Source organism: Diabrotica undecimpunctata, chromosome 10 (assembly GCF_040954645.1).
Source record: "Diabrotica undecimpunctata isolate CICGRU chromosome 10, icDiaUnde3, whole genome shotgun sequence".
Classification (NCBI taxonomy): domain Eukaryota; kingdom Metazoa; phylum Arthropoda; class Insecta; order Coleoptera; family Chrysomelidae; genus Diabrotica; species Diabrotica undecimpunctata.
In genome coordinates, this window is record NC_092812.1 from 58,776,996 (window position 1) to 58,801,756 (window position 24,761).

Sequence of the window (24,761 nt, forward strand, 5' to 3'; positions counted from 1 at the left end):
TGGGTGTTCTAAATTAGGAAGTAATGGTATACTTATCCATTTAGTAAATATCGTACATTTCACCGTGATAATCTGCAGTCAAGGATTTGGAACAAAATAACAAGCTGGCGGTTGAAATAAAACTTTTTGCTGTGAACCGGCATGAACCACAATAAATCTTTTTCCATCATAACCATCTGGTTAAGTACATTTCTGCTGTTGTCATCCTACCACATCATTTTATTTCTTCTGGAAAAAATCCACGTTTCGTCTAAAAATACAACTTCTCGTGGATATCTACCTACTATTTCTGTTTTCCGTCCTTACTAAGAAACACGCTCGTTGTGCTGCGATATGAGTTCTTTTAATTAAAGCTCTTCGATGATCATCTTTTTTAAATTTAAAACCCAAATCTTTTAATATTCTACTCAAGGATGTTTTACGTGTAGAAACAATTTTTTTAGCCTGCAGATCATTGATCAACGCTTCACGGGTTATATGTTTCTCTATTTATTTTAATATATTACTATGACATGTTAAGTCCTACTCGCAACTCTCAACAGAAAGTTGGTTTACGTAATATCCTGGTACATATTATATATTTTATTTCGAATTGTCATTTTATTGTCCTTAGGTAAATCAGTAGTTTTCGTTTTTAAACTAGACCTGCTTTTTCCCGTAGAAGATAAAACAGGATTTTTTTCTATTATTTTTCGTATATTGTACGACTAAATCGACTCTACTGTACCTAGAACTGTGTCGAATGTGACGTCACTATTCTGAAGCTGATATTACGAGTATAACTAAAATATAAGAAGAATATAAATCATCATTCAATGCTTTTACTCATAATAATGAGACAAAAGCTATCTGAAACGTATTTGTAGAGAATAAAAGTACACCCTATTAAAAGGAATATTCTCTTCTTTCTTTCTCTGCACCCATGGACGCCGCCAGGATTATTTTCAGGGGGTGCATCTGCTTTTCATTTAAAATATAGAACTATACATGTATAGCAATATGGCCATCCCAATCGAAGACGAGAGATTGTATACGATACACTTCGATGATGACCAAGCCATTCTAGCTGAAGACGAAAGTGATATAGACTATATGCTTAGAAAACTGAAAGGGGAGTACACCAAGCGGGGCCTTTCAATTAATATACAAAAAGCCGAGTACTTAGTTGCAGAAGAAAAACCAGAAAGCCTACAACTTGAAATGGGAATTATAAAATCAACTGAAACCTTTAAACACTTAGGAGTCCAAATAACATCAAAAGCAGGGAGTAACGAAAAAATACATTCTAGGATTGGCCAAGCAAGATCAGCCACTAGACAGCTACATAGACTTTTGTGGAATAATAAAATAACAACATATTAAGAATTTATAAAATAATAATAGAAAGTATTGGGTTGTACGGCGCCTTTGGTAAATTAAGAAACAAATCAAAAATGAAGGCCATGAAAATAGACTATTGGAGACGATGTTGCCGGCTGACTAGACTTGATAGGGTGAGGAAGGTAGACATTAAGAGAGAAATAGAAATTGACCTAGACATAATATACACTGTCGAAGCCAAAAGAGTAAACTGGTATGGACACCTGCAGAGAATGCCTGAAAATAGATTGACAAAAAAGAGAGAAAAATAGACTCCGCCCACTAGAAGAGAACGAGGTATATGGAGATGAAGATGTCAAAGATGCAATGACAGCCAGAGATTTAAAAACTGAAGATTCATCATCCAGCCTCAAGAGTCCAGTGCTGAACATAGGCCTCTTCCTTATGTTTCCAACCCCGTCTATCTTGCGCCGCTCTTATCCAGTTTTTATTGAGTCTTCTTAAATCGTCAGTCCATCTTGTAGGTGGTTGACCGACGCTTCTCTTGTCTTCCCTTGGCCTCCATTCCAATAACCTCTTTGTCCATCGCCCATCTGTCATTCTGGCTATGTGTCCTGCCCATCTCCATTTTAGTCTGGCTATCTTCTCGATGATGTCAGTCACTCCGGTTCTTCTCCTGATGTCTTCGTTGGTTATTCTGTCTCGCAGAGTTATTCCTAACATGGACCGCTCCATTATTCTCTGCGTGACTCTCAGTTTGGTAGCTGCTGCTTTTGTTAAGGTAAGTGTTTCTGCTCCGTATGTCAAGACTGGGAGGACGCACTGATCAAATACCTTTCTCTTTAGGCATATGGGCAGCTCACTTTTAAAAGTTTCTCTCAGTTTTCCAAATGCTGCCCACCCAAGGCAGATTCTTCTCTTCAGTTCATAAGTCTGGTTATCCCTGCCAATCATAATTTCATGTCCCAGGTATTTATATCTATCTACGAGTTCTATTTCTTTCCCACCAATACTGATGTTCTGGTTGGGTACCAAATTGGTCATGATTTTTGTTTTCGAGATATTTATATTTAAACCTACACTTTCTGTAGCCACAACGAGTTCCTGTACCATCTCTCTTGCCATACCTAGATCTTCAGCTATTATAAGTATATCATCGGCTAAACGTAAGTTGTTTAGATATTCTCCATCTATTTTTATTCCCTTTGTCATCCAATCCAAATTCTTAAAAGCATGTTCTAGCACCGTATTAAAAAGTTTAGGTGACATTGGGTCTCCTTGTCTAATCCCCCGTTCTATTTTTATGCGATTACTGTTAGTATGTAATCTGACAGTGGTTGTTGCCTGCAGGTATATTTTGTATAATAATTTAGTATATCTATAATCTAGCCTGCATTCTTTAAGCGCCTGTAATATTTTGCTTAGCTCAACTGTGTCAAAGGCTTTGTGAAAATCGATAAATATTAGAACTAGAAGTTTATTGTATTCCACTGCTTTCTCTATTAGGGTTTTTATACTTTGTAGATGGTCGATAGATTTGTTCCGTAACTTTTTCGGAATCCTGCCTGTTCCCTTGGTTGATAAGTCTCTAATTTTCTTTCCATTCTCTTAACTAGTATTCGCGTAAACAACTTATATATATATATATATATATATATATATATATATATATATATATATATATATATATGGCTGAGGAGGCTAATCGGTCTGTAATTCTCTAAATTTGCTTTGTCTCCTGCTTTGTGTAATAGAATCATAGTAGTGTTGTTCCAGTCTGTTGGAATATTGGCGCTATGAAGGCAGATAATGAAAAAATTTTCAAGTAATACATCCCCTCCAATTTTTAGTGCTTCTGATACTTTTCCATCTACACCCGGGGTTCGATTATTTTTCATTTTCTTCAGGGCTTCTTTGATTTCTGATTTTGTTATATCGGGCATTAAATCTGATCCTTGGTTTAATACCACAGTTTTTAGTGTAATTGGAGGTTCCGTATTGTTATCTTTTTTGCTTGATCTATATAACTCTGTGTAGAACTCTTCGACTATTCTTAATATTTCATCTCTGTTCGTTGTTTCTTCTCCAGTGCTGTTTTTCAGTTTGTTAATTTCTATTTTCCCCTTTTGTACGCTCCTCTTCAAAACTTTCATGTTCTTATTTTGCTCTATTGCCTGTTTTGTTTTTTCTACATTGTAGTTTCTTATGTTTTTTCTTATTGCCTTTGTGATCGTCTTATTTATTTGATTTATCGCTTCTTTGCTTGTAGTGTTATCTCCTTTCATTTGTCGCCTTAGTTCTATAAGGGTTTTCGTGGATTGACTCAGTTTTTCATATTTTTTGCTTGTCGGACAATATTTAGTTTGAGCCTGTTGCATTGTGTTGACTATTTGTTTGTTCAATATATTGATGTCTGCTGTTGTTGTATCTTTCAATGAATTACCAATATATTTTTCGAACTCCTGAATGTTAGTTGGTTTTGTCCATTTCTTTGGTTGTTTCTTATTTATCATTTTGAGTCTTTCTTTTTCGGTTGATATCGTTATTTTAGCTCTTACTAACCTATGATCACTGCTTGTACTGAACTGGTTTAGCACATTTACGTCTTTAAATAATTCTTTTTTGTTTGTTAAGAAATAGTCGATTTCGTTCCTTGTTTTTTCCCATGTCCATCTTCTGTGTTTTTTCTTTTTAAAGAAGCTGTTCATTTGATAGAGATTGTTTTCCAAAAGGAAAGTCAGTAGTTGTTTGCCTCTATCAAAAGAGGCTGAAGATTGCTTCAACAGAAAATGCTGGAAATTAGGATGCGAGAAACGGCGCCAGCTATAAAAGCTATGTATAGCAATGTACTTTCTTTCTGGACAGGGGTGCAATTGCACCCCTGCCCTTGCCTAGCGTATGAATTGAAAAGAAAAGTATTTTAAAAGTATGTAAAATATTTAATTCCTAGCTAAGAGCTTTCGGCTTACAAAGCTATCCTCAGAACTATGGTCAAAATTTAAAAAGTACCACTAACAAAGAGGGATGCCATTGGTAAAAAAATACAAAATTTTTTCTTCATAAGTTAAAAAACTTCCAAAGTTTCCAAAAAATCATCAAAAAGACAGCACATTAAAGACTCCACAAAATACACATTAAAAGTTTTGTGTCTGGTACTGTTTGCTACATTTGAAACGTTTCCGCCTCCTTTCCAGGCGTCTTTCACTATTATTACCTATTTTAGATACACGAAACATGAATTTTAAGACTAATGAATCCCTTAATTACAAGCTTAATTTAATTGCCATAATGTTTGAACATTAAAAAAATTCTCTGATCTTGCTGCACATTGAAAAACAAAAAAAAACAGCTTTTGATTACGATAAATATGTTAACTAACATTTTTAAAATAATTTGACACTTACTTGAACTCTTGCTTCGCTTAATCCCAGTCTTTGACTTAACTCTTCTCTCATGAAGGCATCCGGGTAATGAGTCTCGTCAAACAGCCGTTCTAATTCATTTAGCTGTTCCAAAGTGAAGTTAGTCCGGGATCTCCTCTGCTTAGTCGTTGATTTTACAGACACAGAATGGTTGAGGGTAGAAGTGTCACGAGATATTGTCAATTCTTCGAGGTTATCGTCTTGGTCGCTAACTATAACTGAAAAAAATATATAGACATTCAATAAAAACGGTTCACCAGGCTTTTCAAAAAAATCTATGTTTTGATATACGCAAACTTTAAAAGTATCTTAAAATACAAAACAATGTGATAAAAAGTGAACGCGAAGTGAAGATATATTAGAATTGGAAAATATTTGAGCAGAAGTAAAGTGCCATCCGACACTGAAATAAAGAGTAGAGTTAAACAAAACATGATAGGCGGACGTCTTAACTCCAAAAGTAGAGCATAAACCGACTATTTTTTTTGCATTTCTCATGCAACAGACCTTTTTTATTCGATTCTATATATTTTTCAAAGTTCAATTGTATTTTTTAAAATTTGTTCAAGTATTTAGGCCGGCAATTATTAAAAAATAACATAAAAAAACAATTTCACCGAATCGCTTTGAATTCATTTTTTAGGAGTATCTCATATCTCATCGAAATAAACACTTTTTCTTTCTTGGTAATCTTTCGAAAATTGCTTCCTTTTTGAGTTATTTTCAATTATTTCTTGAAAAACATGCTTTAATTAGTGATTTTTTCGATTTTTTTTTCTAAAAAACTACTAAATTAATCGTAATTCTACAAAAATCTTTACCATTTAAACATTCAAGTTTAAGTAAGAATATTTTGATGTGGATAAATGGTTTCTCTCTTGCTGAAAACATGGATCCAAATATTTCGAACATGGATTTAGCGACTATGTCTACTTAGCACTATGTCGACAACACAGATCAGATTAACAACGAACATAAGCTTATAAGTTCTTTATTAATGGTTAGTAATAGATTTATAACATTATTTCGTCATCTAGCTATACTAAAACAATTTTTAATCGAAGGTGATTAATTGTCAACATCGTATAAGGCGCCAGGTAAACGGACGCACCAAAATAGTATTATATTATTTATTTAAACACATAAGTAATTACATAAAAATTAAATCTAAGACCAATATAATGATTAAATTATCATGTATGTTTTGACAGGTATCTTATAGTTGTCCAACCAAATAAAGTAAAATTTTATTGTTATTATAGGGTGCCTAATACAGTACTTCAAAAAACAGAAAACTTTGCAAAATAATTATTATATTCCATTTATATAGATGAAGAACTACAAAGCAAAGAAATAATTACCTAACTTATGCTTATGAAGTTTCGGAATCCAGCGACTCGTCCGAAGAAGAATACCCAGTCACACTTAAGTCTATTATTATTTTGTCGAAAACATCCGGTCTACCATCCGGTCCAATTTCCACATTTTCTCTTCTTCCTTGATCAGAAGAGCTACGACATTAGCTCAATCTTCTTTACATATCCGTTCCATTACGAGTTCTAACAAACGTTGGACATCAGGAATTTTATATGTCACGTGTTCATGAGCTACGTAACTCTTTACTTGAGCCCAGATGAATTCTATCGGGTTTAACTTGCAATGGTAAGAAGGAAGTCTCAAAATGGTGATGCCTTTAGCAGGAGCCCTTGTATCTACAACATGCTGGAAATATTTGTCACGATGCTGTCTCGTTTCACTTATAAGCTCAGTCTTAACCATGTCCTCGGAAAATAGAATTCCTTTTTGTCCTAACCAACTCTGCATGTCTGCTTTTCTGGTGGGATTGTTGGCAGATGTTCTACTAATCGGCTGTAATAAGAAGCGTTATCCATCATTATTACCAAATTTGGCTCGACTCGTGAACGAAGGGATTCAAACCATCTTTCAAAGCGTTGGGTGTCCGTGTCATCGTGATAATCCCCCGTTTTTTTTTTATGAAAAAATTATTGCACTATCGTCTAAAAAGTCACTCTCACTACCTATATGGGTGACAATCAGTCGTTGGTCGTTTGGCAGATATAAATTTTAAATCTTTTTAATTATTATCCTTAACGTCTCTTTGCTCATTTTTGGAATGAGATCAATCCCGGTCACCTCTTTCATACACTCTACAATCTGCTTTTCTTCTACCGACATAAAATTCCTCTTTCTTTGTACATTACTTGGACTCGCTACGGCATTCATCTTAGTGCTAAGGTTCTTGAACTCCTAAGTGGAGCATAGAGCTTCAGTGAAAACGCGCCATCGGGTTCTATTTTGCACTAAGGCCTTCACCTCATTCCAAGACTTTCCTTGACCTCTTATCTCGTCCATGATGGATCTTCTCCAAGTTTGTACTGGGTGACCTCTTTTTCTTCCACTCTAGGGCAATCTTTGCAATACTGAAATTATTTTTTCTGAGTGTGTGACCAATCCAACCCCACTTTATGGACTTTATTTGATGTTCTACCCTTTTTTGTTCGGTCAGGTGTAGTAGATCTTCGCTTCTGATGATGTTAGGCCAGAAAATACGAACAATTCATGGTTATGTATTGTAAAAGAAAAAAGCCTTTTTACAATACAGAACACAACAAACACAACAGGCATATAACCACAATAAACGAATCAGAAATGAAACGAATACTTTAGTTAGACAAATAAATAGGGAACACTGACAGAGATTCTCAAAACAGATGAAACACGACTTCTACGGAACACAAAAAGAAATATGGAGAATGATAAGAGGACAAAGAAAAGAGATGAACGAACTAATAAAAACGAAACACATTCAGAAGGAAACATGGGTAGACTATTTTCGATCCCTATTTGCTAAAGGTGACGATAATGAACCACCATCACCAAAGGTGACGACAAACGAAGAAATAAATATTGAGGAGGAAGAGATAAAGGAAGCATTAAGAAAATTAAAAAATAGAAAATCACCAGAAGAGGACAGAATATCGAACGAATTCCTAAAGTATGCAGGACCAGATCTGACCAAACAACTATTAAAACTAAACCAAAAAATAATAGAACAAAACAGAATTTCTCAAGAATGGAGATCAAACACCCTAATACCTCTCTTAAAAAAGGGAAACCAATCGGACCCGGAAAATTACAGAGGAATTAATTTATTAAACACAGCACTAAAATTAACAACAAAAGTGATGACAAATAAACTGAATGAAATTATATCACTAGCAGAAGAACAACAAAGTTTCAGGTCGGGAAGATCATGCACAAACGCTGTATTTATAATGAGGTAAGTGCAAGAGAAATTATTAGAATACAACAAACCGGAATATTTATGTTTCGTGGACCTTAAGAAGGCATTTGTCCGGGTCAAATTAAAGGACGTTAAACACAAAAACAACTTAAAATAATCTGCTATGCAGACGACGCACTAGTACTCTCTCAAAGTGAAGACGATTTACAACGTATGCTGCACCAATTTAATATAACCGCCAAAAAATTTAACATGTTAATTTCCCCAAAATAGACAAAATGCTTGATTACAACAGCAAATGATAAAACAGAAGATTAAGTGAATAGAGCAAACAGCCGCAGTCGGCCTGAATGAAACAGTACACAAAACAAAACATGAAAAACATCAGGAAAGAAATGAAAGGCAAAATTTACAAAACAGTCATCAGACCAATAATGACATACGCGGCAGAAACACAACCTGACACAGAGAGGACAAAAAGGATGTTAGAAACAGCAGAGATGAAAATACTTAGAAAAATTGATGGCAAGACACTATGGGACAGAGCCAGAAGTACAGATATACGACGTAGATGCATTGTAGAGAACGTCAAGAACTGGGTAAGAAATAGAAGAGTAGAATGGAACGATCATATAAGCCGAATGACAACAAATAGAGTAGTAAATACGGCAAGAGACGGTTCCCCAATAGGAAGACGATCAGTAGGAAGACCACGAAAACGATGGAACTTACTGGGGCACATTGAAAAACAAACAAGATTATGTCTACATAAAAAGAAGAAGAAGGAGAAATTTCAACGTCATTCATGTTGCCTTTATCCTTATTCTACCATTTACCTTCTACAGTCGGGGTACATTCTTATGGGTACGCTGTTCAGGGATATTAATAATTTGATTGTGCTCCATTATGAGTGCTTTCTATCTGTGCAGAGAAGGTGGAGATATATGGCTGAGTGTTGCAAACCAGAACAGGGGAGTAGATCTTATACAGCCAGTAACCATCCTCATTGTTCTACGTAGTTGCACGTCGATAATTTTAGAGTTGAAACTGTTTAGCCAAACTGGTGCACAATATTCGGCAAGGAATAGACCAGACTCTAAGCTGAAGTTCGTAATGTGTTTGCTGCAGCTCCCCAACGAGCCTCCACAGATGCAGGTGCAGCCAAGTTAGAGTAGGGTGTAATTAACTTGGGAGAGAATCACTACAGGAGAAATGCAACCAATTTGTAACAAGAATGTTAGGAAACCGTGAGATCTCAGAGCAACAACTAACACGTCCACCGAGGAAGATAGAGGTGAGCAAGGAACGCCAACAACGTTTAAAACAAAATGAAAAGGATAATGCAAGTAAATAGTATACACTAAGCTACACAGTAATGGCATAGATCGCAAAACTAACGAAAAAAAGGTATAACAGGTGTAAGTCAACCATAAATACGTATTTCTGACATGTTGTCGTCATCAGTACGGTTCAGCCAAGTTCAGAAGTAATGCTGGAGTTATCTTTCCCCAAGCTAATTAGAAAGAAAATGAAAAAGAAAGGTTTATATTAATCTACATAATATCAATAAATAGCAAAAGAAGAAATGGGGCATACAAAATGTAATCAGGGTGGGAAAAAACGACGAACATAGAAAAAAGAAAAGGTAGAATTTTAATTTGTTTTATAGTTGGCAAAAATTAATAAATTACATTATACCCCGTATGTAGATTTTTATATAAAAATAGTAAAACTTTAAGGTAAATCTTTATCTAAAACAATTTTCAGTGTAGCATGCCGGCTTTTGGCAGACGCTGTAGAGATAGGGGAATAATTTTAAAGTAAACAGCTCTAAGATTGGATTTATTTTGTCTGAAATTAGGAGTCGTCAGAGTGTAGATGCGGCCCAACAGTCGGGAGCAATCCCAATCCTTTAAAGCGTAAACAGGATTGGGGACCGGAGAGCTAACCGGGAGATCGAGAGATGGAGCAGCAACCCAACATGATTTAAATTGCTAAAATGGGCGTTTTATGTTTTATATTCAATCAAATCTAACTAAATAAAGGGAAACCAATTTATACTTTGTTTTCAATTTTTGCTGGAAAAACTTTATTACATTAGAGAGAGAGAGAATCATTGAGGGAACAATTTAACTTGTCAAAACAACGAGCAGTCATTGCTAGGATCGTTATTAAATTACCATCGATTTCTGTCAAATTGATTTTCTCGTTTGGGCTTTTCCTTCATTCCCAGTATCATATGATATCATTTACGATTAAGCTCCTACACCACACAATCACTTCTTATTTTTCTAAAAATATTAGGGCGCCATCTCAAATAAATTAGGTCAAGAGGATATCTGATACACTCAACATCTTTCACTGACCATAAAACAAACTTTAACAGGAAAACTAATTTTGCTATTATGATTTTTATACCACTTATGATGTTTTATGTAAAAAGTGAATATTCGAGATTGGTTCTAATTTAATATGATTAAATATATAAAAATAACGTAGTTTTTACAAATAAAAAATAATTATTTAATAATAAACAATTCAAAAAAATTGGCATTACATTAATTAAAGACTTATTTACAAAAACAAGATATCTGTATTTTAATGTTTTACATAAAACAGAAAATAGAAAAAACCTAATTTCTTTTATAGAATTGGAACTTTAAATGATATTATTTATAGATATTCTAGAATAATGTGCATTTGTTTGAATGTGTAAGCGTTTTTTTTTATTTAAACACAAAACCACATCAGCGCGCAGGGTGATTAGTGGATATAACAAATACATGAAATATTACATTAAATAAAATTTAATGACTTAATGTCTTTTAAATAGCTTAACACTGTCGAAATTTTTTTGGTGAGAACTGTCTTGAGATCATCATCTGTGAATCCGTGGGATCTTCTTTTTTCCTTGAATTGAGGACAATCAAGCAGGATGTGTTTCACAGTCAGTGGGTTAGAGCAGTTGGAGCAGATAGGTAGTGGTTCTTTTGTTATTAGATATTTGTATGTTACGGCAGTATGGCCGATTCTTAAACGATTAATAATGACCTGGTTTCTTCTGTTTAAAGGAGTCTCCAGGACATCAGTTATTTTTGGGCAAATTACATTTAATTTAGTACCTAATTTTTCCCAATAATTTTGCCAAATATTAATACAGTGGATTTTAACCAGGTTTTTTAGATCGGTGTACGGATATGTCTTCAATTTTGCAGGATGTTTTGAGTTCATTCGACTTTTGTTAGCCAGTTGGTCTGCTTTTTCATTTCCGTAAATACCTGTATGTGAAGGTACCCAAATAAAAGAATGTGTAAGCTTATTTCCATTGAAGGTCGTTTTTTAGAAAAATAAACAGAAATCTTTGACCTCTTATCTCGTCCATGATGGATCTTCTCCAAGTTTGTACTGGGCGACCACTTTTTCTTCTTCCTTGGGGATTCCACTCTAGGGCAATCTTTGCAATACTGGAATTATTTTTTCTGAGTGTGTGACCAATCCAACCCCACTTTCTGGACTTTGTTTGATGGTCTACCCTTTTTTGTTGCGTCAGGAGTAGTAGATCTTCGTTTCTGATTATGTTAGGCCAGAAAATACGAACAATTCGTCGTAGACATTTATTAATAAAGACTTGCAGTTTATCTGTAAGGGTTTTTGTCACTTTCCAGGTTTCACATCCGTAGGGTAGAACAGACATGACATTTGACTGGAATATGCGGATCTTTGTCCTTGTAATATACTCGCCAGATCTCCAAACAGGGTTGAGCATGCTGAATGCTTGTTGAGCTTTTCGTATCCTCATACGAATATCGTCTTCTGTACCTCTGTTTTCCACATTTTCAATCTGCATGTTGTTGATAGTAAATAGCGTGTTGTTTCTTGCATTTACTTTCATGGATTTGGTTTTACTAATATTGATTTTTAAACCTACTTTATTGGCTTCAGTGGACAATGTTTCCAATTGATCAGCCACATCTTGGACCTCTGTCCTAACAGGCAGATATCGTCGGTGTATTCCAGATCGCTTGGAGATCGGCAACGGTGTACTAAGCAGATAAAAGTAAATTTATTTTTCTCCTACTAAAATCCCAAATATTGCGATTAGTAGCGAAAAATAATTTACGGTTTGTTTACATAACATGTGAATTTAAAAATTTGATATACGGTAATACCGCAGTAAAAACTAGTGTTTGAAGTGATAAGAGTAAGGTTATTTACAATATACAAAGACAACAGTCATACCGGTGGAACTCGGGCCGTTAGTTTTGGGACGTTGCCAAAGTTAAAAATAGTTCTGCAAACTGAGGACTGATATTAACTGGATTTTTGAGCGGTTGAAGCGAATCTAGTTCCTTTCGCGGTCCTTAGAAACAGATATGATGCACACGGACAGTGATGATAACGCGTCAGAAGGCAAGAAGAGAAAAGATAGAGGGTTAACTTCACCTTTCCTGCAGAGCAAAAAAACTGACAGAACCCCAAGCAAAAGAAAACCAAAAGAAGAAGATTCAGAGGATGTGGACGACGTTATGAACATGTTCAAGAAGATGATGGGGGAACTAAAAGAGGTTGTCGAAATAGAATCTGCAATGAAGCTAAAAACAATATATGTCTGCCGATTATGGCGAAAAATTAAGGTAATGGAGAAAAGATCTTCATCAACGATGACCTGGCCGAAAAAGAAAGACACATGAGGCAGGAAATTGTAAATAAAGGCAAGGAATTAAGAGCTGAAGGTAAAAATATGAAGATAGGGTACAAAAAAACTAACCGTGGATGTCATAAAATGGGAATGGGCCGGAAGTGGTACTTTCAAACGAGAAAATTCTAGAAATATGGACCCAAAAAACGGCATATAGTAGTGGAAAAAGAAAAAGATGGCCCATTATGCCAACGGACCCTAGCGATGAACAGGAAAATTAGTTTGAACATAAATAGCAAAATAAAAAATAAAAATATGTACCTAAATATTGCGACACGGAATGTACGAGGAGTATACGAGGAGGGAGCATTAATTAACCTAATAGAAGAACTTAAAAAATCTAAAATACACATCATAGCAATACAGGAAACACTTCTAACTGGAAACAACATTGAAAAGATTAGCCCATACACGTTTTATACAAGTGGAGGCGATAATAGGAATTTTGGAGTGGGTTTTCTGGTACCTGAAGACGTGGAGCAGGTAAAATGATTCGTAGCAAAATCTGACAGAATGTGTGCAATTAGAATTAAAGGAAAAGAGAACATGATATCGCTGATAAATATACATGCTTCAACAGAAGAAAAATGAGTAGAAGTGAAAGATGAATTTTATGAAAAATTAGAGTCATTGTCTGAAGAAATGCACAGACAAGATATTAAAATTATTATAGGCGACGCCAATGCAAAGGTCGGAAGAGAAGATATATATAAAAACATAACAGGGGGTGAAAGTAAACATTTGAATACAAATGATAGTGGCCAAAGATTGATTACATTCGCAATTGAAAACAGGATGAAAATAATAAGTACGCATTTCAGGAGAAAAAGTATATATATAAAGGAACGTGGAAAATTCCGGGATCGAATGAAACTAATCAAATAGACCACATCTTAATACAAGAAAAAATCCATCATTACATTTATATGAAATTATTTTAAAACGAGAATTATTATAAAAATTTAAACAGATAATGCAATGTTGTTATTAATCAGATGACATTTATGACATTTATTAAATTTTGACAATCGTTACGGACAGTGGCGGCTTTTGGGAGTAGGCAGGATAGGCTGGGCTTACCCAATAATTTTAAGAGCTTTAAAATTGAAAAACATATATTTAAAAATTATGTTAATGCATGTAAATAACTTTTAAATGTACTAAATCACTCAATACATTAGCGTCCGTTAAAACAACTAAGTTATTATATTACCACAGAAAGTATCGAATCGTATTAAGGCATTTTAAATATCATTAATAGGCCCGATCGGAACTGGCCGATCCAGCTCACATAAAGATCCCCGTACAAAAAGCGTTTGAAGTTACGCAGCTTGCCGGACAACGATTTATATTGTCGTGTTTATGCTTGCTGTAACATATTTTTAAACAAACAACACAATTGCAAACAACTGCACGGTTGCCCAAATAAATTTTAAAAAATTCGTAAAATTCGAAGAAAAAAAAATCACATTTGCGTGATTTCTATATTGCCTGATTATATGCAACTTATATATGTGAGATTGTTTTATAACTGATACATAAAAATGAGTTTTTATGACGCTTTACCAGGTTGCAGTAATAGTAATGTTGATAGTGAGTGTTTGGACATTGTTGTTTCACTATTGGAATCGCCATTATCTAGAACTGAAATTGATAGAAAAAAAATTATTATGAATGAAAGGCCTACTCCAACATTGCGTATTAACCAAAAAGATGGGAAAAAGATGCGTACTTTTAATTGCTCTTGGTATGATGTCTACAAATGGTTGTCTGGAAGTATCACGAAAAATAGACTATATTGTTGGCCGTGTTTGTTATTTTCTAATAAGAAATGTGTATAGAATTGTGAATGATATTATGATTTAAAAAATATGTCTGCCTCCTTAAAAAAACATTCCAGTTAATTTCCTGTCCTTTAAGGATGTACAGAAGAGGGCGTTTAGTGTTCGCGATTTGCTAGATGAAAAATCAAAAATCGCAAAAATTAGATACAACGCAGAAGTTAAAATGAACAGAGAAATCATTAAAAAATTAGTTAGGGGGGGGGGTCATGACCCCGTGACCCCTCCCTCTGGATCCGTCACTGATTACACATAGCTATGTAATTTGCTGGCTTGGCCTACCCAAAATTTTACCACACCAGCCGCCACTGGTTACGGATCGAATCTTTTAGAAACAGATATTCTTCTAATTTTTTATTTCTCATTTAATGTAGGGAGAGGCTTGTACCTTGGGCAGGATTTTTTTTAAACAGGTATTACAAATACAATATTGAAATTATATTTTTAAAATTTACACTGGGGTAGGTATAAACTATTGTAGTATGTAAAATAAAAATAACAACTGACTACATGAGTTGGTTTTCTTAAAAGAAAAAAAATTCCTGAACGCCTACAATTTGCCCAAGGTACAATACGTATTATACCTTAGGCCACCAAAGGTTGTACCCTGGGCCACTGGTAAACATAATTACCAAAACTTTTATTTTAATAATTAACAGACACATTTAAAGTTACATAGGAACAAAATCCTTTTAATACATTATGTTTTATTAAGTTTTGTTTAGAATAAGGACCATTTTAAGCAAAATGAGTTACCAATAATATAAATCAATGATTTATTATTAGTAAACATAAGAACAAACAATTTAAATAACGTAAACTTTACTCAAACAAATACTTTTCAAAATCCAAGTTAAAAGTATAAATATTCTGTTGACGTTTTGAGGATCCATCTTTCTTGGGAACTTCCACGACGCTTTCAAGGATGTCTTCCTTTTCGATTTCATCTGCCTTTATATCAATTAGGCAGAAGTTTTCAGATAAGCGGATTCTCTTCAGGTAATTAACCATTATTGTTGGAGTTAAAGATATTATTTTAGCAGCATAAAATCTTACGATCCTCTTTACGAAATCCTTACCTTGTCCTTACGAAAAAAATAATGAGACATTGTGTTTGTTGAAGCTGGTTCCGCGAGATAGGCTAGTGGCTTGTGGCTTGTGGCTTTCTTAAACTAAGTTGCTTATGGCGACTCATAAAGTCAAGGAACCACTGTTTTCCGGCACGATAATTATTATTTCAGGACGGCGGGACTAGCTTATTGTTGGCTTTAGCGTATTCAAATGCTAAAGTTTGCAAAGAGCGACGTGAAAGTCCATAATTCATATGACTCTTCTTCTTAAAGTGCCTATCCGTTCCGGATGTTGGCGATCATCACGGCTATCTTTACTTTGTTTATTGCAGAGCGGAACAGTTCAGTGGTAGTCGTGTTATACCACTTCCGTAAATTTTGAAGCCAGGAAATGCGTCTTCTTCCCGGTCCTCTCTTACCATTTACCTTCCCTTGGAGAATCAGCTGGAGAAGGCCGTAACGTTCTTGATTTCTCATTACATGTTCTAGATATTCCAACTTTTTAGTTTTGACGGTCATGAGAATTTCACATTCTTTCCCCATTCTACGCACGACCTCCACATTAGTAATTCTGTCAACCCAGGATATACGTAAGATGCGCCTATAACCCCACATGTCGAAAGCTTCGAGCCGATTCATAGATGCAACAGTCAGTGTCCACGCTTCCATTCCTTAGAGCAGAACTGTGAATATGTAGCAGTTCAATAGACGGCATTTTGTTTTTAATGATATGTCTCGACTGTTGAAAATGGTTCTCATTCTAACGAATGCTGCTTTTGCTTTTATTATTCGCTGTTTAATTTCTGTTGAGTGGTCCCATTGGCTATTTAAATTGGTGCCTAGATATGTATATTGCTCGACTCTTTCGATATTCTGTTGGTTGATTGTAAGTTGAGCGTTTAGTATTGGTTTTTTACTTGGTTTTTAATGATATGTCTCGACTGTTGAAAATGGTTCTCATTCTAACGAATGCTGCTTTTGCTTTTATTATTCGCTGTTTAATTTCTGTTGAGTGGTCCCATTGGCTATTTAAATTGGTGCCTAGATATGTATGTTGCTCGACTCTTTCGATATTCTGTTGGTTGATTGTAAGTTGAGCGTTTAGTATTGGTTTTTTACTAATTGTCATAAATTTGGTTTTCTTTATGTTAAGAGCTAGTCCGTATCTGTTGCTGACTTCTGTTATGCGATTTGTTAATATCTGTAAGTCATTCAGATTATCGGCAAAAACTATAGTGTCATCTGCATATCTAATGTTATTCAACCATTCACCGTTTATTCGTATTCCTTTCGCACAACCGTCTAAAGCTTCCTTAAATACCCATTCAGAATAAATATTGAACAACAATGGAGACAAAATACAGCCCTGTCGTACTCCACGTTCTATTGCAATTTTATCACTTAACTGGTCTTCTAGTTTGATTTTGGCCGTTTGATTGTAATAAATGTTTCTGATAATTCTAAGATCTTTGTTGTCAATTCCAATTTCTTGCATTAGAGTCATTAATTTGTCATGTTTTACTCTGTCAAATGCCTTCTGGTAATCTAGAAAGCATACGTATATGTCACAATTCACATCCCTGCATCTCTGAAATAGCACCTGTATAGCAAAAAGGGCCTCCCGTGTTCCCAGAGCATCACGAAATCCGAATTGTGTTCTTGTTAGTTGTTCCTCACATTTTGTATATATTCTTTTGTGAATGACCTTTAGAAATGTTTTAAGTAAATGGCTCATAAGGCTTATAATTCTATAGTCTTCGCACTTTCTCGCATTGGGTTTTTTTGGAAGATAAAAGTTGACACTAACCATTTTTGGGGAATTATGCCTGTATCATATATATTGTTAAATATATTTGTCAACCATTTTATGCCATCGTAGTCCATAAGTTTTAAGAATGCTGAGTGAAAATTATCAGGGCCTACTGATATGACTCGCTTGAGTTAAATACTGACATAAGTCGTTCTCCTCATCCGTGCAAAATACTTTTCGGACTGCGCAAGCACCATAAAAGAGGAAATTGTTGGGACCACGGACCAAAAATCTTTGAAATATGGTCCGTGACACATGGAATGCCTTTGCAGCTAATCGGGCCGATATTTGCTTTTCTTGAATTGCATTGTATGCTTTTAATAGGTTTTTATGATCTGTCGGAGCTCTTTTTACGCCGGTTTTGCTTCTAGGCATCTGTAAAGAAAAAATAATTGTTTTTACCTCTTTTTATTTATCCACCTACAAGACATTGTATCTTGGGCCGCGGACCAACGTACAAGACCTGATAGTGGTCCAAGGTACAAGACTCAGCCGAAAAGAAAACGAATATGAATTTAACCTAAAAAAACTGTTTTGTTATATTTCTCACTATGTTGTTTAAGTACCTGTTAGAATAAGCATACACACCCTGTGATTTAATTTACCATATCTGTTAACACAAAAATTAAAAAAGAAAATTATCTATCCTATAAATACTTACTTTTCACAAAATAATTCACTATATTTTTAAGACAGCCGCAAATGATTTCTGGTGACGTTCAACAACCAACCACAGAATGACGACGATTGTAAAAGAGCTTGACATAAGAAACAGAGAGAGTTCGCACGCCAAATTAAAAAAAAATGGGGTGGCTCATGGTACAAGCTGGCCCAAGGTACAAGCCTCTCCCCTATGTATTTTGTTAGTTATTTTTCATTCAGTTTTTAATTTAAACCTGCTTTGAGGAAATATATGATGACTAGAAATGAATTTATAGAGAGTAGTGAATCGATGTCAAGAACCGCTATTCTATGACGCTTCCCGTGACGACGCCTTCTAGTAGCGCTAGTTTAGTGACGCTCTCCTCAGCATTTTACTGTAGAGAAAAAAAGTAATACAACGCCAGTACAGAAACTTCTCTTTCAAACAATTACAAGCAGACTGACATGAAAATCGAAATGAGCACGAAAACGACAAATAATCTAACTACAATGATAAATCAAATACGGACATAAAAAACAGACTTTGTGCAACTTCCGATTAGCGGAATCGTTTCGTTATATCAGGTAAGAGATCGTTATAAATAAATAAGACACGAAAAAAAAGTAACATCACCATGAAAGAAAAAATAACAATTGCCCCTAGAATAATCATATTATGAATCAGTGAAACCAAAAAGAAAGAAGAAGGTACAACAAAGCTAAAAATAGACACGCACACTATATAATTCATTGAAAAGAAAAATAAACGAAAAATTTTTGCAAAAAATTCCAATCCACATCTCACCCTAACAGATGCATCAATCACCGAGAAAGTGTTTTCCACTTAGCAACTCCGTTCCTGTCCGCCAAATTTGTATCCTCATTAAAGTAATAGAATTAAATGAATCTAGGTCTATTTCACTATAGCTTTATTACCCCAGGGAGAGAAGGCATTAAATTCCACTGTTGTCTGAGATAATTCCTCTCAGGGGAGGCTTTACCCGCACCCCTTCACACCCCCTACCTTTTTCAAGCGTTAATCCACACCTCCAGACACTCAGACAAATCTTGCAGTCAACAACATTATTTGGTAGGTATTGATCTGATGATTTGAATAAAAACGTTCTTTCCATAAAACATTTACCAAGATAATTGTTCAAGACTGATTTTATTTTAAGATTTAAATTCATAGAAGTCTAATTAATTTTAAAGAAATAAAATTAATATTAAATTTAAATCAAGAAAAGTATGTTAAATTATTATTTAAAACAAAAAGTGAAACACCTAAGCAGCTCTACAAAGTTATAATAAGATAATGATGATACTAAAGAATTATTAGTAAATCTACTGGGCGTCTGTTGAGAAATGCAACAAAAAATAAACCGGAAGATTTATCAAATCAACTTATCGTTGAATAACACGTTGACTGCCATAATATTTAAAAAAAAAGGGTTCCTAAGGCCAACTTACTTTTTTTTTAAAGACCAGTTTTATTTATTATACTAGAAAAGTTCTAGGATGATAAAACTGGATAGAGTGTTTTATTTAAAAAAAAAATTTTTTTTCTCGCGGCCTCAACATATAAAATTTTATCGAATGGCCACGTGCAACAAATGCTGTGTCCAATTGACTCATACACCGAAGCTGTTCTCATTGCTGTTTCAGTCTAGTGTATGCCATGTCGGGAAACTATCGGATCTGTTCCAGTCTTGCTTAGAAGTTTAACTTGTGATAAAAGCTATAAAATCCGTGTTGTTTTTTCAATCAAATAAAATGTCTTCCGAAGAAAAGCAAAATTGGCTGCAACCACTCTTCTTCTTCTTCTTTTTATGTAGACATGACTGCCTGCTTTTCAATGTGCCTCCAGAAACTTGTCGTTCCATCGTTTTCGTGGTCTTTCTACTAATCGTGTTCCTATTGGGGAACCGTCTCTTGCCGTCTTTACCACTCAATTTGTTGTCATTCGGCTTATATGATCGTTCCATTTTACTCTTCTATTTCTTACCCAGTTCTTGATATTCTCCACCTGTTCCATAGTGTCTTACCATCAATGTTTCCAAGTGTTTTCATCTCTGCTGTTTCTAACATATTTTTTGTCCTCTCTGTATCAGGTCGTGTTTCTGCCGCGTATGTCATAATTGGTCTGATGACTGTTTTGTAAATTCTGCCTTTCATTTCTTTCCCGATATTTTTATTTCTCCATATTGTTTCATTCAGACAACCTGCGGCTCTCTTGCTCTATTCACTTGATTTTCCACTTCAGTTTCGAGCTTTCCGTAGCTAGATAATGTGATGCCTAGATATTTAAACTCCATCACTTGTTCTATTATCTGACCTTCCAGCTCCAATCTAGATCTTAGTAAAGTTGCTGTTTTTTTTTTGGGGAAATTAACATGTTAAAATTTCTGGCAGTTATATTAAATTTGTGCAGCAATGTTGTAAATCATCTTCACTTTGAGAGATTAGTAATGCGTCGTCTGCATAGCAGATTATTTTAAGTTGTTTTTCTCCCATTTGGTATCCTTTTTTAGTTCTTACTTCTTTTATTATTTCATCCATGATCAGGTTGAACAATAGCCAATAGCTTCCATTGCCAGCTTCAATAGGGTCGGTTAGTTCTTCTTCTACTTTTACTTTTATTGTGTTGTTTTGGTAGATATTTTCGATTGTTTTGATTATTCCTAGAGGTATCTCTTTCGCGTAAAATAAGTGGATAATGTTCTTTAATGTAACCAGGTCAAATGCCTTGTTAACGTCAGCGAAACATACAGTTCCTGGCCATATTATTATCACCACCTATGATTTTTTACAAAAATCGACTTCTTCACAACTTTTTGTTTAGAAATTTATTTTGAAATTCAATTTTTATATAAAATGCTTTAATTATAATATATTTATTAATAAACAGCAATAAAACATTAGAAGATTACATATTTATATAATTTTAAATATTTTGTTGAACCCCCTTTGGCTTTGATTACCGCTTGTACCCGTCTTGGCATACTTTCAATGCAGCTAAAGGCACTTTGCTTCAGTTTTTCGTTGTGGTTCCAATGATATATTAGTTTTTCAATTAAAACAATTTTGTTTGTGACTTTTTCTTTGGAAATTTCCTTTTTAAGAAGTTCCTAAACATTTTCTATGAGATTAAGGTCAGGAGAATTTCCCGGACAGTCCAAGAGAGGAATACCATTCTCAACCAGGAATTTTTTCACTGATTTTGCAGTATGACATGGTGCTCCATCTTGCATAAATATGCATTCCTCATTAGGAAACCATTCATGTACTTGAGATATCAGTCTATTCTGTAATATTGATATGTATTGATCTTGTCGCATTATCCCCTTAACTATTTGAAGTCTACCAAGTCCCTTGCCGCTAATGGTAGACCACACCATTATTTTTGTTGGATGTTTTACAGTTTTAACAGTTTTAATAACACATTCAGTTAAATACTTTTTTTCTGGTCTTCGTTTAATATATTGAGCTTTATTGGTTAATATTTCAAAGGTACTTTCGTCACTGAAGCAAACCTGTCAAAAATGAAAAATTTTAGTTTAATCATGTTTTACAAACTATAAAAATGCCAAACCTTTTTTGACTATTCTACAGTAAAGTTCTCGTATTTTTTGCCCAAGCTAGTCTTTTTTTCTTTATATTTTCTGTAAGAAGAGGCTTTTTAGCTGGACGTAGGCTTTTGAACTACAACTCCATTAATTTTCCACCTTCGACAAACTTTTCTGTAATTGTTTTATTTGTTTGTAATCTATCCTTCTTTATAATCTTGACTAAATTTCGCGCCCCAAGTGGTGTAATAACTTGTTTTCTGCCACATTTACCTTTACGTTTCGGTGTTAAGGTCACATCATTCTGCAATTTTCGTGCAATAGTTGCCACAGATGTCTTGGAAACTTGGATTTTGGAAGCAATTTGGCGTTGGGAAAGATTTACATGCATTAAAAGTACTTTAATTTCACCAATTTTTTTAGGTGAAAGATCTTTTTCTTCTCCATGTCTAAAACAAGGGAAAATTGAAACCCCATTTTAAAAACAACTATTTTAACAAAAAAACCTCAAATTTAAAACAATAGAGTATTAAGTTATAATAATAATATTCAGAAAACTTACCAATTGGTAAAAAATTAAAATAACACGTCTTTTAAACGCTGCTTGCGGTCCAGAGTAAACGGTAGCACAACTGAAAATGCGCGCTTTTTCACTAACCTTAGACCTTGACTCGAGAAATGTTTACACTCTTATAAAATATTTGATGAATAAGGTACTTGAAATGTTAACATTCATATTAAACCATAATTAAACTCAATTCGGCATATATTTACTCTAAAATAAAAATCTTAAATAAAAATTTATTGAATACGATGTGTGGTCATAATAATATTGCTTTAACGGCGGTACAAGAAGCGGGAAACGTCATAGATATGAAGTTTCAAAAGCAAGTCGGGCAAATAACTTCCGGAGAAAGGTGCACTTTGGTAACTTTGTGTGGATCAATTAATGCAAATGGTAATACTGTTCCGCCTCTTTTAACTTTTCCGCGGAAATTCTTTAAAGAGCATTTGCTTAAAGTAGCTCCAAATGGAAGCATTGGAGCAGCATCATCTTCTGGGTAGATTACAACAGAAATATATGTGCAATGGTTAAAAAATTTTATATCCCACACAATTGGAGCAATAAAGCTGGCAAAAAACCATGTAATTTTGATTACTCTTCCGCCACATAAAAGCCATAAGCTTCAACCTTTAGACATAACCGTTTATGATGGGCTTAAAAGTCATTACAATCCTGCATGTAAAACTTAGCTTATAAATCATTTCGGTCAGCGCATTACAATAAATGATCTAGCAGAAATCTTAGGTCAGGTTTACCACTTAGCATTTTCTTCCAAAAATTGTGTCTCTGGATTTAGAAAGACGGGCATATTTCCCTAAACGATCTTATTTTCGATCACAGTGACTCTATTCCTTCGACTGTAACCGACATTCCTTTAAATAACGACTCTTTAATGCAGAAAAAGTAGTAGTATATAGCAGAGTCCCCTGAGGACGAATCTTTAAATTTAGAACGACAACCGTCTACCATCAAATCAGAAAATACGCCCCTAAGCAGTTTATGAGCACGGAAGTCTTTATACCTTTCCCAAAATCAGAAAAATTAGAAAACATACAGAAAAGAAAAATCAGATCTACCCAAGTATTGACAAGTACGTCGATTTACAAAAATATTGAAAAAGAACAAAATAAAAAGAGAGCCAGAAAACATACTCTTCAAAAATCAGTGACTACAAAGAGAAGAATTAATTAATCCCAATAGCACAAAACAAAGCGAAAATATTTTAGCCAGTAGCAGGAGCTCAGAAGATTTAGATTCAAGCATTTTGGAGCTTACTGACTCTGATGAAACAGATTGGACTGAAAACGAACAACCAATGGAAGAAGTTGATGTCGCAAGTCTTGTTTAATTTGCGACAAAAAAACGTTTAAAATATTTTGTGGTAAAAGTAACAAAGAATGAAAAGGATAGAAACGAATTTCGTGTTAACTTTTTGAGACATCGTAAAGATAATAAATTCACCTATAAATATGTCCAAGATGAATCTGTTGTATCTGAAAGTGACATTGTAATGCATCTTCCAATACCCATCACTTCAGGAGGAACTGCAAGAACACAAAGTGTTCATTATTTCTCAGTTGATTTTTTCTCCTTTAGTGTATATTAGGTACATAAATGTTTTATTTTGTTTATTTTTTTTATTAAAAAAATGTTACGTTTTTTATAAAAATTCTTTAGTTTATCTTATTTATGGTTCTAGGCTTAATATTTTTAAAAATGCCTAAATAAAAGTGTTATATTTGTTCTGTAACTTACAGATTTGTTTTAATAAATATTTTTTAACATTTTTGGCAGTAAATTAAGTTTACTTAAAATATCTAAGCAGTGACCACTGTAGGGCTACTGGGATGGCCTCTCTTGAATCCCAAGATTCTACAGTGGCCACTTTTACATTTTTTTTAAATCGCTTCAAAAAAATTTAGGTATATTTTTTGATTTGTCTTTTACGAAATATTTGTTTTTATGATATTTTAGATCATAAAATTTTATAAAGTACTTATATAAAATTTATGGCCTGAAAGAAGATATCGACAGATTTCAAACAGGTCTTGTTTGAGCGAATCCAACGCTGAAGACCCACACAAAATAATACACTCTAACCCGTTAGGGATAGAAAATACAACCTACCGCACATAAAAGGACAAACAAAAAGAAAAAGCGAAAGAAAAGCTTTATGGCCACCTCATACGACATAAAGACAGAAATCTCGATGCAATTCCCATAGTTCCCTAAGATTCTAAATAGAAGTCATTAGTGAATTTGTTCGTTTAACATCCCACTTACCCCTTTTTAATACCAATAAATCGACTCTCTTCTGGGTGTAGTAAAAAAAGTATTAACTATAAACACTAATAACAACGTAGCTGGGGCTTGTTTTATCTATTGTCTAAATTAATATAAATCTTGAATAAAAAAACAAAACTTTATTTTTACGCCCCGTATATGGGTAAAACGTTAACATTTCTCAGTAAACATTTGTTCAGTAATTCCTTAGAAAACATCAATATATATAAGTTGCTTACAGCTTTACATTTTACATAGTTTACGTATCTATTTTTGCA

At 34.2% G+C, this 24,761-nt stretch overlaps 1 protein-coding gene across 1 annotated transcript in view; it reads right to left on the reverse strand.

The window, feature by feature from the left end:
• The window catches only part of LOC140451724 (uncharacterized), a 66,723-nt gene that overhangs the window by 25,067 nt on the left and 16,895 nt on the right, over nt 1–24,761 (reverse strand). The window contains exons 2-3 of the mRNA XM_072545568.1: nt 6,281–6,611; nt 4,725–4,960 (exon numbers count right to left, since the gene is read on the reverse strand). Coding sequence (XP_072401669.1) covers nt 4,725–4,960; nt 6,281–6,611 — 567 coding nt within the window. The remainder of the gene's footprint in view (nt 1–4,724; nt 4,961–6,280; nt 6,612–24,761) is intronic.